Raw genomic sequence first — 13,067 nt, 5'->3', positions numbered from 1 at the left:
TCGTTGGGTTTTTCGAGGAGTAAATATTGTGTCTATGAAGAATGGTTAAGCCGTAGAAGACAATTTATATTTTTTTTTTTCAATTCATGTAGAACGGCCTAGCCGTATTGCTGATAATTTATTACTTTGCATTAAGAAATTTGTTTAACTGCATTTAACATTTACAGTCAAAGTAGGCATGTCATATTTTCACATTTGTTTGCCAACTCGTGTATCCTTAATTTTTGCTCTATTTTCTCAATTTCAGTTTGACAGCTGCAACAACGATTCACGATTGGAATGCACACAGTGAAGCAAATGAAGAAAAGCCAGCAAACGTGTTGTCTACGTACGACGTGCAGTGCAAGGGCGGTCCGTCCGTCTCGACTGGTGACAAAGTGGACAGTTCCAAGTTTCGTGTTGTATATAAGCGGGTAATGCAAAAAGTGACGCGTTCCGTTGCATATTGGCACACATCGAGTGTCCGTTTTAAGCATAGAATTATTTGAAGCGTGCATAGTGATTTCGGTGCATAGTGATCCACACCGGTGCCTTTATCGGTTAGAAACGCCACCCCAGCAAGGGTTGTGTTTATGGTAAGCACTTTTACGCTTACGGTGGTATATTGTGCTAGTGTGTGTGAGTGTTTTTTTTTATATAATTGTGTGCAGTTTACTACCATTAAGTGTAAGTACACCGACCCAGAACGGTGTACTTTTCACGATTGATTGTGTTTCACTACGATAGCTTAAAGCATTATTGGCGGTAGGTATGACCAGCCGATGGCATTCATCCAGCAGGAGCATCTGCTACGTGGTGGTAGGCTGTGTGCTCATCATCATCGTACTCATACTGTTGCCCTTTATTGTGGGGATTAGTTCGGCACCTTCACCACCTAAAAAGTGGCCAAAGCAACCCACAACTGATCCGCCGGATACGAATACGACTGAGTTTATGAGGCAAAATTCATCATCTGTACGTTTTGGCTCTGCGGTGGAGTCAGAACGCGTTCGACCATTCGAGACACCGCCCAACGACACATCGCCGGGTGGCACGGTCGATGGAAAAGGTACGTATATTGTGTACTAGCTGGAAAATTCTTCAGATGCTTTTGTTCGTTTTTCTTAAGAGAGTTTATTACATCGGAACGACTAATGTTTATAACATTTCTTGAGTATCCCCGTGAGTGCCCCTGCAATCAGTCCGAATGTTCGTCTTCGCTGATCCGATCACCTTGCGTCGATCGCGCTCGCGTTTATAATAGCAAAGTAGGAGTTGAGTTTGAACAAATTGTTCAACAAACATTCAAAAATCAGTTCTATCCCAGTGTAAAACATAATCATAATCATCATAATTGGTACAACGCATTGGATCATTGTAGGCAGTGACACGCTACCAATGGTTCTTAAATGCTGCTTGTTCCTCCGAATGTCACTTCCAAGACGAATTGCGGCAAGAAATATGAAGAAAAATACAGGAAAGCAATCAGCGCTTCTTACCGAAACGCATTTAATTGCATTTCCCTCTTGACACTTAACGATCGTTGCAACCTGTTCCGACCCGGCCGACGCAAACATCGATCATCCTGCCGAATGGTTCAAACTATTTTGTCTTCGAATGTTCGAAGTCGTTCCACCCCAAAATCGTTCACTGTGCGCTGCGAACCATTTATCTTTCAATTGCAGCGCTTATACGGTGTGCGTGGTCATGTGAACTAACGCTTGACAGTATCCTTCACCGTTCCGATGTTCACCGACATCATGGTCTTCCGTATATGCCTTCCAAGCCATTAGTAGCATAAGCAGTGAGACGCGCACTGATTGGTGCAGTTTCGCTTTGCAACGGCTTGGTGTACAGTGCGTTTGGATTGTTATAATGCTTTCCGACACACTTTATCGTTTTTTTTACGCTCTCTCGTGTTTTCATCTGTATCGATGCACCAACCAGAGCAAGTTTGCACCTTCAAAGTGGCGAGGATATTCCATCTGCGCCGATCGTTACCACCGTCACCCGATAGGTGCCGCTTTTGGTCACGATAGTGCCGGCTTCCTCTGCGAGCTGCTCACGATTGCGTGATGGAGCATCATTTTATTGATTCATTAATCTCAATCAAACCGTCAATCTGCGGTCATTTTGCCAACCGGGTCCGGTCGTGATTCGAACGGTTCGGGTTTTTTTTTAAATATAAACTGAGTGCGAAGCCGAAAATCAACAATCAAGCGTAACGTAAACACCAAACATCGGCAACAATTATCATAGTTCTACGCTCGATAATGGTACCGCCGTGAAAGAAGTATGTGCCAAATTCCAGCGCATTTGCAGTGCACTCGCCACTGGAGTATTGGTTCTGTTGATTGCATTACCTGGTGATGCTTTTTCACTCGCCTTCCTTGCGGTAACAAAGTAAAATATTGCAGCTCTTAATTATGAGATGAGATTATACCGTGCTCAAGGTAACCGCATTGAATAAATAAACGAACTTCCTGCAGCGTGATGGCGGGATGTTTATCGTTGGATTTTGTTTTTGTTATGATACATGAGAATGCAATCGATAATCCAATTCAAAATTGGATAAATTGCATCAGCTCTGCTTGGAATAGAAACGATGATGCTGCATGCAATGTGCCAACCACTTCCTGTTCAAGATTCGTTAACGAGAGCGAAAATAAAACCTCTAACCTTTAACAATGCAGTTATTTTGTCTTTCTTCCTGCACAAAAAAAATCAAACATTCCAGATTCTAGTGCAATTGCATTTGCTTCAAAACGAGGAGCACAGCTCGTTAAAGAGAACGGGCCAAATAAAAACACGGAAACATAACACAGCTAAAACAATGATAAACATTCCATTCCGGGGCGGAATGGTTGCAGCTCGCACCGATTTGACCGGTGACCGGTGGCCTCACCATGGCTTCGTGCATCATTAAAACATCATTTTTGTGTTATTTTGGGCAATGACTCTCGCTTCACCGGGGCCGTAATCACCATAAACGGTATGAAATTGTGAACTGCATTCCTGCATTCCTTTCGGGCAAGTTGCTTCTTTGCACGCTGCCCAAACTGCTGCTTGTGTCCAGTTTTTGTACAATGCTGACTTGTTTTCTTTACGTCAAAAACAGTAGCAAACAAATGAGCAGTTTGTCTGCTTCAACTCTAACGAATGATCAATTTAATTGATAAAACCATTTAATGCTTTTTTCTTTATTATAAATATTACTCTTCTCTTATGTACATAAACTCGTTTTGCGACTTAAATATCTTAAAGGTTTTTTACAGCAATTTTTAATACTATTAGTTATATTGTTAAATGATCGCTTGTACTATTCAAACTTATCGGAGTCTTTTCTTATTTTACAAAATGATGTTCAAGAGTACATTGCACGTCGTAACACAACATTCCTTTGCTTGCTCATTAATCAGCCGCTGAAGATGAGAGTGAAATCCTAAATGCATAATATTATGTTAACTTTCGAGAGTTTGTTATTTTTGTTTTAAAATTCTTACCACCTTTTCCACAGCAGCCGAACTTGTTCGAAGCACCGAACAATCAAGGCCTGAGGCTTCTGCTCTCCATTTTGGGAGACGATGTGTGCATCTCATTAAAATATGCATTTTGTTAAAACAACACGGAGTGGTTTGGCGATTCGAATATTGGCACAAACATGATGTTTTGTTAATTATAGTCCTGTTTGAAAATTCTGCACCTACCCAGGAAGATAAAGGTAGGATGGGAAATTGTTTTTAGGAGTTATTTCTCGTAAAAACGCAAACAGCAGCCGCACTGGGACGGTGTTATTCGCATTCCTTCACGCCCAAAGCAATTTACCGTGCGCTTCTGCGGAAATCAATGAGAAATAAATTCCATAAATCCTAACCCACCAGTATCCGGTTGCATCGAATGATTAAAAGTATAAACCACTATTTATCACCCCCACTAGCAACCGATCGGTACGCAACTGGGCTGCGCAACATTACCAGCATGAGCTTCGCGCTCATTACCGATGCGGTCACTGTGTGTATGCGGTGTCGGCCCTGCCGGTTTGTTTGCCAGCGGAAATTGGTTTTAATTTGTTTATCTTACGATTTGAGGTAACCGTGTGGTGCTTTCTCTTTATGCATTTCCCCTGCAGAAATACTGGCCAAGTATCAGGAAGGATGCCTCTGTTTCATCTCCCCTGCGCCATAGATCATACCTTTGGCTTCCGAGGTTTGATTTAGGGCGGTATACTTGAAGCCTGTTTTGTTTTTTTCCCTTGGTGGCGTGAACTGTTAGACACAAGGGTTCACCACATCAACGGACTTGAATTTCATAATCACGCTGGTAAAAGGATTTTGTTGTTGTCTGAGATTGATTTGTAGGGAAATTCCAAAACATAAATTTTAGAAATATCAGTAGTTACATCAACAATTTTTTTTTATGTTCCATGTAGAAAAGAGCGCAATTTGTGCTAACTTATCGCAATACTTTCATAAGTAATCATTTGAATTATCGGATAATCAGGACATAATAATAATGATCACGTTACGATATCTCGTAGAAAAGGGCATTAATGCCTACGTTTGGTGTTTGCGTTCCATTCATGAATTAAAAACGACAGCAAGGCGTCGAATGTTTTATGTTGGCTTTGTGGGACAGCCTTTTTGTTTATATTCGATTTATTCATCGAATGCAACTCGCACATTTTTGCTGGCGTAAGCGTCTTTCTTATTCTATTTGCTTTTCTATTTGCTTCTTTTCTTTTTGGTCATAATAAGCATAACGAATGAAATTGCCCTTCGTCGACGTGTCGTGCTATCGAGTTCCGTTGGATATCCCATGCAAGGCATAAATGCACGAACACATGTACATATTCGAATGCAATCGATAACAGAGTCTGCCACTGGGAAAATGAACGTAGTTGGTTGATTCTTACAGCCGTTGAACTATCCTACGCTATGATTTTCTTGCTATGTTAGAGACCGTCTCATGTACTATTTCTGTAATTTGAGCTGTCGTAGCGAAGTCATCGGTCGTCCGCTTTGGTGCTCCATTTGTCGCGTATCTTATATCAGCGTTATTGATTTGGCGGAAAAATGGAGGCAGTGTTTTCTAGAAAAAGCAGCCCGGAAGCCTAAATTTCGTACTTGAGCAGCATCATGAAAACTAGGCGATATAAGTTTGGCACAATCTTTTCGTTCAAGGAGATCAAAACAGTTACAGTACTAATTAATTTAAAAAAAAATCTTGAATTTTCAAGTGTTTTTTTAAACAAAGAATATATTCATAAAAAGTGCATACTTGCTGATGAGGTCACGTGAATTATATACACTCCATATAATATGACACACGCCCCATGCAGCGCCGCTACTATCTGATGACACTGTTAGAAGAATATAATGATTTGCCTGACCATCCTGTTTCTTCATGTTGGGGTTTGATGAGCACATAAAAATAAACTGCAGTTCGTTGGAGTCACGTCGATCATCCTACACGTCTATTGCGGAGGTGTTTAAATTGCGAACGTAACGCACCCCACTTACCGAACGAATGACAGGTTGGAAGACTTCACACTTTACTTTACTATGCGTTACTCTAATGGCAAATGTCAGAACCCGGACCTGGAGCCACGCAACCGCGGTGGACGAAAAATGTAAATAAACACGATCAAACAGCCGATTACGAGCGTCGTAACGATTCTGCTGCTGATGATGATGATCGTCAAAGTGGTGGGAGACGCACGCGTAACGAGTGGGTAGAATCGGCGGCCACATAGATCTTCCATATACTGCACGTGAGGTCGATTCGCGTTTGCTTAGGAAGCAATCGATCCCACGATGTATGAAATTCCTGCAAGAAGAAACACATGGTACAAGTAGCAAAGTCAGTGTCCGCTCGGTGAGGGTATACTGGGCGTTTACACGGCCACACAAATCATTCCACGCGCGTCGCCCAGAAAAACCGGTAAGGAAGTGCGCGCGTATTCGTTAATTCGTGTGTTAGCCGCGGTGTACAATTATCACTTTGCAGAATTTATCGATTGACGGATAGTAATTTATGGAGCAAAGTTGGGTGCCACGCTAGCGCTCGACCATGGGTTGTTGTTGTTCGACCCGCTGCCACCATGGTGCGGCGGGATGCTGTGGTGCAGATTTGTACGATTCGTGCACGTACGGGAGTTAGACGAGTTGAAAAATGGCCCGACTGCAGCTCGTTGATCGGCACACAGAAGTCGTCGTGCCGCCGTGCTGTCTGCACACCCTGTGAGTAATCTCGGAATCTCGGCAGGCATCGAGGACCACCCTAAACCATTCGTAAAAGGAAGCTCGTCGACTGCGAGCTGGAATGATAATTTATTACGACTATCGGTAGTTGCACCGGCTCGACTCGAATCATGTCCGGTTCTATCGATTTTAGATAGCAGCAAGCAGTACAGTCTGTATTCGTATGGCGCTCGTTCATTGGTCTGAAGAAATTTGCTTTCAGAATCGACGAGTTCAAGTGCAAACATGAACTCTTAAGGTTACTCGTATAATTTGTTTACATTATTGTGAACGAAATTTACACTTATGATTTAATTTACTTTGCATTATTTGCATCAAAAGTAAGTAAAAGTAAGTCACAATAAAATAATACAAAATCGTATTTAAAAAATGTGCCATAAGCTGCACATTGAGGGTTTAATTTCGTCGTTGATGATTGAACGTTCGGACTAAATGAAAAATGTGTCCAACTTCACTCGACCACAACCATGTCCGATGACCGTTAATTGCGATTAACAATCGCACTGTCTCCCGCGCCGCGTCTGTGCGTACCCTTGCCACACCCCTGAATTTCTAGAAATCTTCTTCCACCATCGTTTTTTAGGCCCTTGAACTTCTACGCAAGATGTTGATCAGCAGTGGCGTGCTACAGTTTCTGACCCCCGTGCTTACTGGCTAGCAAAGGGAGCTCAGCAAAGCAATAGCATCCTCTGCACTATGCAGAAGTGAAGCAGTAACTGGTGCAGTTACCACCAGCACGGTTGGATCGTGTTTCTAAGTCCCTTGCATCTAAGTCTGATCGCGATAAGCCACCGCACAAACCTGCTTCGGTCTGGTGACGTTCGTTAAAGCTTGGGATTATTTATGTTCCGTTCGACCGTCCGTCCTTCTGGTATCGGTTAGCCCGTCGTGAGGTCATTACGATGGTTCACCTCGGGCTCGAATGTCAACAACGGTAGTTGCTTCACGTGTACCCGTTCCCTGACCACGATTAGCCCAACCGGGACGGGACCTGTCTGCTCAACAGATCTTGGACTAGCTGGAACCATATATCAGAACCAGATTACTAGACAAAACATGGCTCACGAAATGGCTTCGTTGTTCCGGGGCGATTGCAGGGTGCTTCGAAGTTTCGTTAATCCGTGACATGGTTGCCCGACATACCACAGCTAGTGAGAGTATTAGAGCAGAAGCAGGCCCGCTCACAATGCTCACAAAATGGACCGGGTGTTCCAGACATTCTTCGTTGGAAAGTCGGTAAAAGTTGCTGACTAGTCTCGACCAACTCATGTGCAGTTGCAACCCATTAGGGTTTGTAGATAAACTTTGCACCACAATCACCACCACCACCAACATCACACGGAACAGTCCGGTCGTGGTTGTTTCCATTTGCGCCACCATAACAGTGTAGAGTTGCAGTTTTCATGCAACGGGAACATACTTAAGTAAGTTATCAAAATAGCTCGCTGAATTATGGAGCAATTAAGCCGTTACTCGGCCACTGAGATGTGCCTCGGTTTGGGTCTGGGTTGTGCCGCAAATTTGTAACAACACCACAACACCGCTAGCACGAAATTCTACTTTCGTTGCATGTCGTCATTTCTGCGGTTGCCTCTTGAACTCTACCCCGTTAGCGGTAGTGCACCATCGTCTGACAAGTATCAGCACGCCATTGTATTTCCTTTGACCATGCAGTTACCCTTGGTACATGTATTGCGATGAAACTTATTTATACAGGTGTTGTAGACGCAGTGCGTCTGGCTGCATTGGCCAAGAATTATGTTCTAAACACAGCCCCGAATTATCTTCTAGTCTGTGTGTGGGTCAGGCTGTGCAGGATGACTTCATCACTTATGATGTCTGTTCCAATGCTGCCAGTGTGTGCTGGGAGATCTTTGAGGTCTTTACTTTCTGTTCCAGAAAGGAGGGAGACGTTTACTGTGCTATTCTGTTCATTTTCATCAACCAGAAGTTTACACTAGCTCGCCAAAGCGATTGCTCCTTGGCCTTAATTGGTTATTGTTCTCGTCTCGCCAGACTTAAGCTAATTTACTGTGGTGCACCAGTTCAGCGTTGCTCCTAGTGTGCCCCAGCGCAACTCGATTGAATTTAACGCTTTATTGCACCCGTAATCGGGTTGTATTTTATTTTACGAGCCAATTTCTAAGCAATCCTCCTCTGCCGCCGACGGCCGAGTGCTCAGATTTAACTAGGATGGCCTCCACTGCTGACAAGGATCAATTTGACTTCGCCTGACGCTAACACACAGTGGAACGACCCATCGCATTCTCTAATCCTGCAGAACGTGCCAACTTTATGGCAAACGACAAGTCTAGACATGAACTTTTGATCGTATTATTGTTGCAAAATAAAAGAGATCAATTTTCACCTCGTTTGTATTGTCGGATTGTGGCTTATATGACGTATTCGCTCGGGCATATCTTATCGGCGTAGCAGGCCTTTTTCTCCAGTAGCCAAGAGCTTATCGACTGTGTCTTATGTAATGTTGCGTTTTGCGGTATTTGCCATCTAAGCGCCTTGGCAAACGATCAATCTAGCTTTCTGATCCGATTAGCGTTGTGTGTCTTCCGGTGATCGGCCCACGATTCCTAATTGATACCACCATTCCTGTGTAGCGAAATGCGTGTAGGCGCAAAATGGCACCGTGTAAAAGTCCGGATTGTAGGCCCGCCGGGTCGCAGCTTACCAACCCAAATGCGGTACCCTGAAGGACCATCAGACTTTAAGCCAACTATAACTATTGGTCGCGTCTCGTGCAGCGTGCCAAATGAGACTCCAACATTATTTGTTGCCGTCGGGCAAAAATCTTCGCCGGCTAATGTTCGCCCGGTTCAAAAGTGGGTTTTCATGTACCGTACAAACGCGGGACGTGAGTGTACCGTTCTGTTTGCGCCCGTCTGTAGATTGTTTGACAACAAGAAATAGCTAGAAATGAATTCGACAACGTGCAGAACAAAGCGTGCGATGCGTTCAAAACACAATTCCGATCTTCAATGAAGCCGCTGTCAATGGCACAAATCGCGCCGCGCCAAACTGTAACCTGTTGACAATCGGATTGCCGCTTGAGCATCTTTTTTTTCGCCATTCGGGGCCAGAGCGGAGGCGATCTTGACTAATGGATATATGGTTTGTTTTGTTCGCCGTTGTCGTGACGGTGGACACGGGTGCGTACGGCAAGTCAAGTGGAACAGATTAGCGAATATTTATTGCGCGATCAACTAAAAATTGATTGTCTTTGTCCGCTGCCATCGTGAAATTGTACGTAAGAAGGATATTTCAGCATGACATTCTTTGGAGTTAATAAAAGACTTTAAATTGATTCCAATTTTTTAAATGTTTTAATAAAAATTAGAAAGAATACAAAAATTCACGTTAAATAATTCCTGCTACAAATTCACGTAAAATGCTTGCTTTCTTAGCAAATCTAAATTACATTTGCATAAGTGTTTGCATGAGTTTAATTCTTCTTCTCGTATCCGTACGACATTGTCGTCGTCTGTGCATATAATTGATGGCCGTCTCACATGCCGTGTAGAACGAGCAGAGTGGCTTCAGCTAATCGATCAACAAGCCATTTCAGCATGTCAGCACCTAAGGCTGCCTAAGTGCCCCAAAACTTTCCCACAGTAACAGTGCGTTCTGGCTTGCATCACGTTTCTGTACAGTCTGTTTCTTCCGAACGAATTAGTGCGACGCATCCATAAGTAGGATTCTGCGTTACTCTTTGCGTAATGATTCTAAGAATGGTATGCTGGTACCATTTATCAACCACAACACGTTCACGAGTGCATAGTTTTCAAGTGAAGCTTGAGAACAAAACAAAACGAGAAACAGTCGGCATTTTAAAAGCTCCGCTTCAAAAGCGGGGTAAAGAAAATTGACGAAAATTCAGCACCAGTCCTCACATCTCAGTGATATGGCTAAACATTTATCTTTAGCTTTAGAAGTCGTTATAATGTTCGGTTTCGTGTGTGGAGTCGGGTAACATTAGTGAGGTTTTAGCAGCAACATGCTGAAGTGAACGATTATGCACACATACGTTTTGTTCGGAAATGTATCATTGCATTTATCAATCGCTGACAGACGGTGTTTGTGCAAAGGATGCACGTTATAGCTCAAAGGACGCATCAACTTATGCTTACACGTTTCTCCAAGCCTATAAATATCCTATTAGTCGTTACCCATTTTACCCCATTAGCCATTACCACAGTAGTTTTCGTATCGACCCCTTCTTATTAATGGCCAATTACTAGCATGGTAAAAACGTGACTTACCTTCAGTAAATTGAGCTCATTGATGCAGTTATTCATGCCACGGGTTATGCACTATATGAAAATATTTGGAATACGGTATGTGCAAAGTTACTAAATTGAAAACGTGATAACACTACGATGTTGGCAAGTTACAAGGATTTCTTACTCACCCGTGCGCTGTCGTCCATTGCGCGATGAGATTTATGACCGATAAAATGCAACAGGCTGCACATTCCTATCGGGAGCACTTGCATCAATCACGACGCCATTAATGTCAGACAGAATTTATTATACAATTATCGGAATTAGAGCTACTTGATGCGTTTATTTATGCGTCGATGTCAAGTAGTTTTGCGGTACTGGTTACATTAAAGCTCCGTGTCGAGTGCGCTACTTCAGACAGCGAACCGTTGAATCTTCACACCTTCCGGAGGCACTGCGGGTTTCGAACGTTATGACAGGTAGAAGTACCGGTTTGAAGGAATTTTTAAAGTTGTAAAACCTTTAATAACTTTAATATCTCTTTAACGATCCTTTTCCAATACGGGAATTATAAAATCAATCAATTCTTTGTAGATGTGCTATTTGCTTTGCTTCTTACACCGTCGATGATTAGATGCAGAGTTGTACACTTGATCTTTCCGCAAAAAGCTCTACGGTTTTTACGGACTGCACATGCAAAATGCACCTAAATCATTGCTTTATCACGGTAGCCGAGAAATTATAGGCCTTTAGTTTCAGTTCGCATCAGTACAACAGGGCTAAGCTCGGAATCGGAACGGCTAAACGAACAGTCCGTCGAGCCACGAGTTCGAGAGCAAGAGTTGAACGGACCAGAACCATCCTGCATACATTAGTGGGTGCGTTGCAACATTGTCCGTCGGTCAATCTCTCAAAAACCATCTCTAGCCGACCGTATGCTGCGCACCGAGCCGCATGCTACTTGGAGTAGCAAGATTTATGTTTCTCATCGTCGCCCCGTACTTTCGCGTCGAGTGAAATCGGCAGCACTTGCATCACCGTCGGCTTCGGAATGCAGACACCCACCACAGCTGCATCGTGCCAAAAGACAAATAGTGTCGATATGCGTGATCTTAAATGGAAAGAGTCGGTAAAATAAATTGTACCGCGATAACGAATCGATTTCATTTGCATTTAGAAAATAAATACGTCGCAACAATATATCACGTTATCTATTTTAATCGGATCATTAGCTGGATGTTTGGACATGTTTTGTAAACAGTTTCCCGATTCACTATACTTTCGATTCGTTCGGAATCAAATGTATTTTATATTGATATACCAAACGGCCTCGTGGCACAGCTCATTAGTCTTCATCTAATTACGTTCGCACAAGAGCGGCTACAAAATGGTAGCAGTAACACTGTTGCTGCTCATGGAGCCTGCATCCAAGGACTTTGTGATGTTATAGTTGTTACCGTTCTAACTAGTCTCGACGGTCCATAATTCTGTGGATTTAAAGAGCTGTCCTTTGGTGGTCAGACATAAAGGTGGGTGCATATAAAGAATGTGCTAGGCTATGCACATTCAATGTCTGTTTGCCGATGTCGATAGTTAGAACGTTACCTGGTAGAGATTCATGGGTATGTCTTTTCTGACTGATCGGTCGACTTGTCTCGCCATTTTACGATTCAATTAAGCCACAATATTTGCATTGCATGCTAGTGAATGGGTAGCCTTTCTGAAAAAAGTATCAGTATATGAACATGTCTCATTAAATAATAACTATTATTGAAACGTAGTATGATAAAAAATAACTTTATAGGGTTTTCAATCGTACACAAAAACTTATCCAACAAACCTGTAGTAGTTAAGTGACACATTGTTATAAGATAAGTAACTGTAAGTACATTTTGCATTGTTATAAGATAAGTAACTATAAGTACAGTTTGATCTTGTCATAACATGCGATTATTTGTGCTAAAGTTTATAGCTCCGTTGATCGAGCGCCAACAACAATTTGAAGGCGTCTGAATTCATGTTCACTAATGCTATTTATTTATAAACACTTAGCGTGAATGACTCTCACAAACCAAAGCAAAGCACTAGGACATTGCTAAACCCAGTGCAATTCTTCGACATTGAATCATCGTTTGCATAAAAATAGCAACGCCTTTTTGTCGATAGCGGATGAGACGCGACAGCATATCTTGCACTGAAACATCACTCTACTCGTCCACATTGGCCCGGAGAATGTGGTGCACCAACGAACGCACACTCTAATTACTGTAATTTCAAAGACTGATTGTTGTCTAGAAGACCAAGTTCACTGCACCCGTCCGAGGTTTAGATGCATAGCACTGAACCGTATTGAACCGTTGGTGAAATGTGACGCATTAGGGAATTTCTGCTAGTACCGAATGTCTACGCTTTGGTGATCGAACGACATGCTACGTTAACCTTGACTTTCACGGCAACGACCACCGGCCGAATTTAGCAATTCAATTCAATGAATGAATTCGATTTTTTAACTGCTATTGTCACTGTTTCCCTTCGTTTTGCGCTGTTACTTTTGGCAAGAAAGAATGATTTTGATAAGCTGCATGTAAAAACA

General features: G+C 42.7%; 1 protein-coding gene across 1 annotated transcript in view; it reads left to right on the top strand.

The window, feature by feature from the left end:
- The first annotated feature begins 750 nt into the window (after positions 1-750).
- Positions 751-13,067, top strand: part of LOC126559641 (A disintegrin and metalloproteinase with thrombospondin motifs 9) — a 92,280-nt gene continuing 79,963 nt past the window's right edge. Inside the window, exon 1 of the mRNA XM_050215811.1 lies at positions 751-1,048. Coding sequence (XP_050071768.1) covers positions 751-1,048 — 298 coding nt within the window. The remainder of the gene's footprint in view (positions 1,049-13,067) is intronic.

Source organism: Anopheles maculipalpis, chromosome 2RL (genome assembly GCF_943734695.1).
Source record: "Anopheles maculipalpis chromosome 2RL, idAnoMacuDA_375_x, whole genome shotgun sequence".
Classification (NCBI taxonomy): Eukaryota; Metazoa; Arthropoda; class Insecta; order Diptera; family Culicidae; genus Anopheles; species Anopheles maculipalpis.
This window is presented reverse-complemented; position numbering and strand designations above follow the sequence as displayed.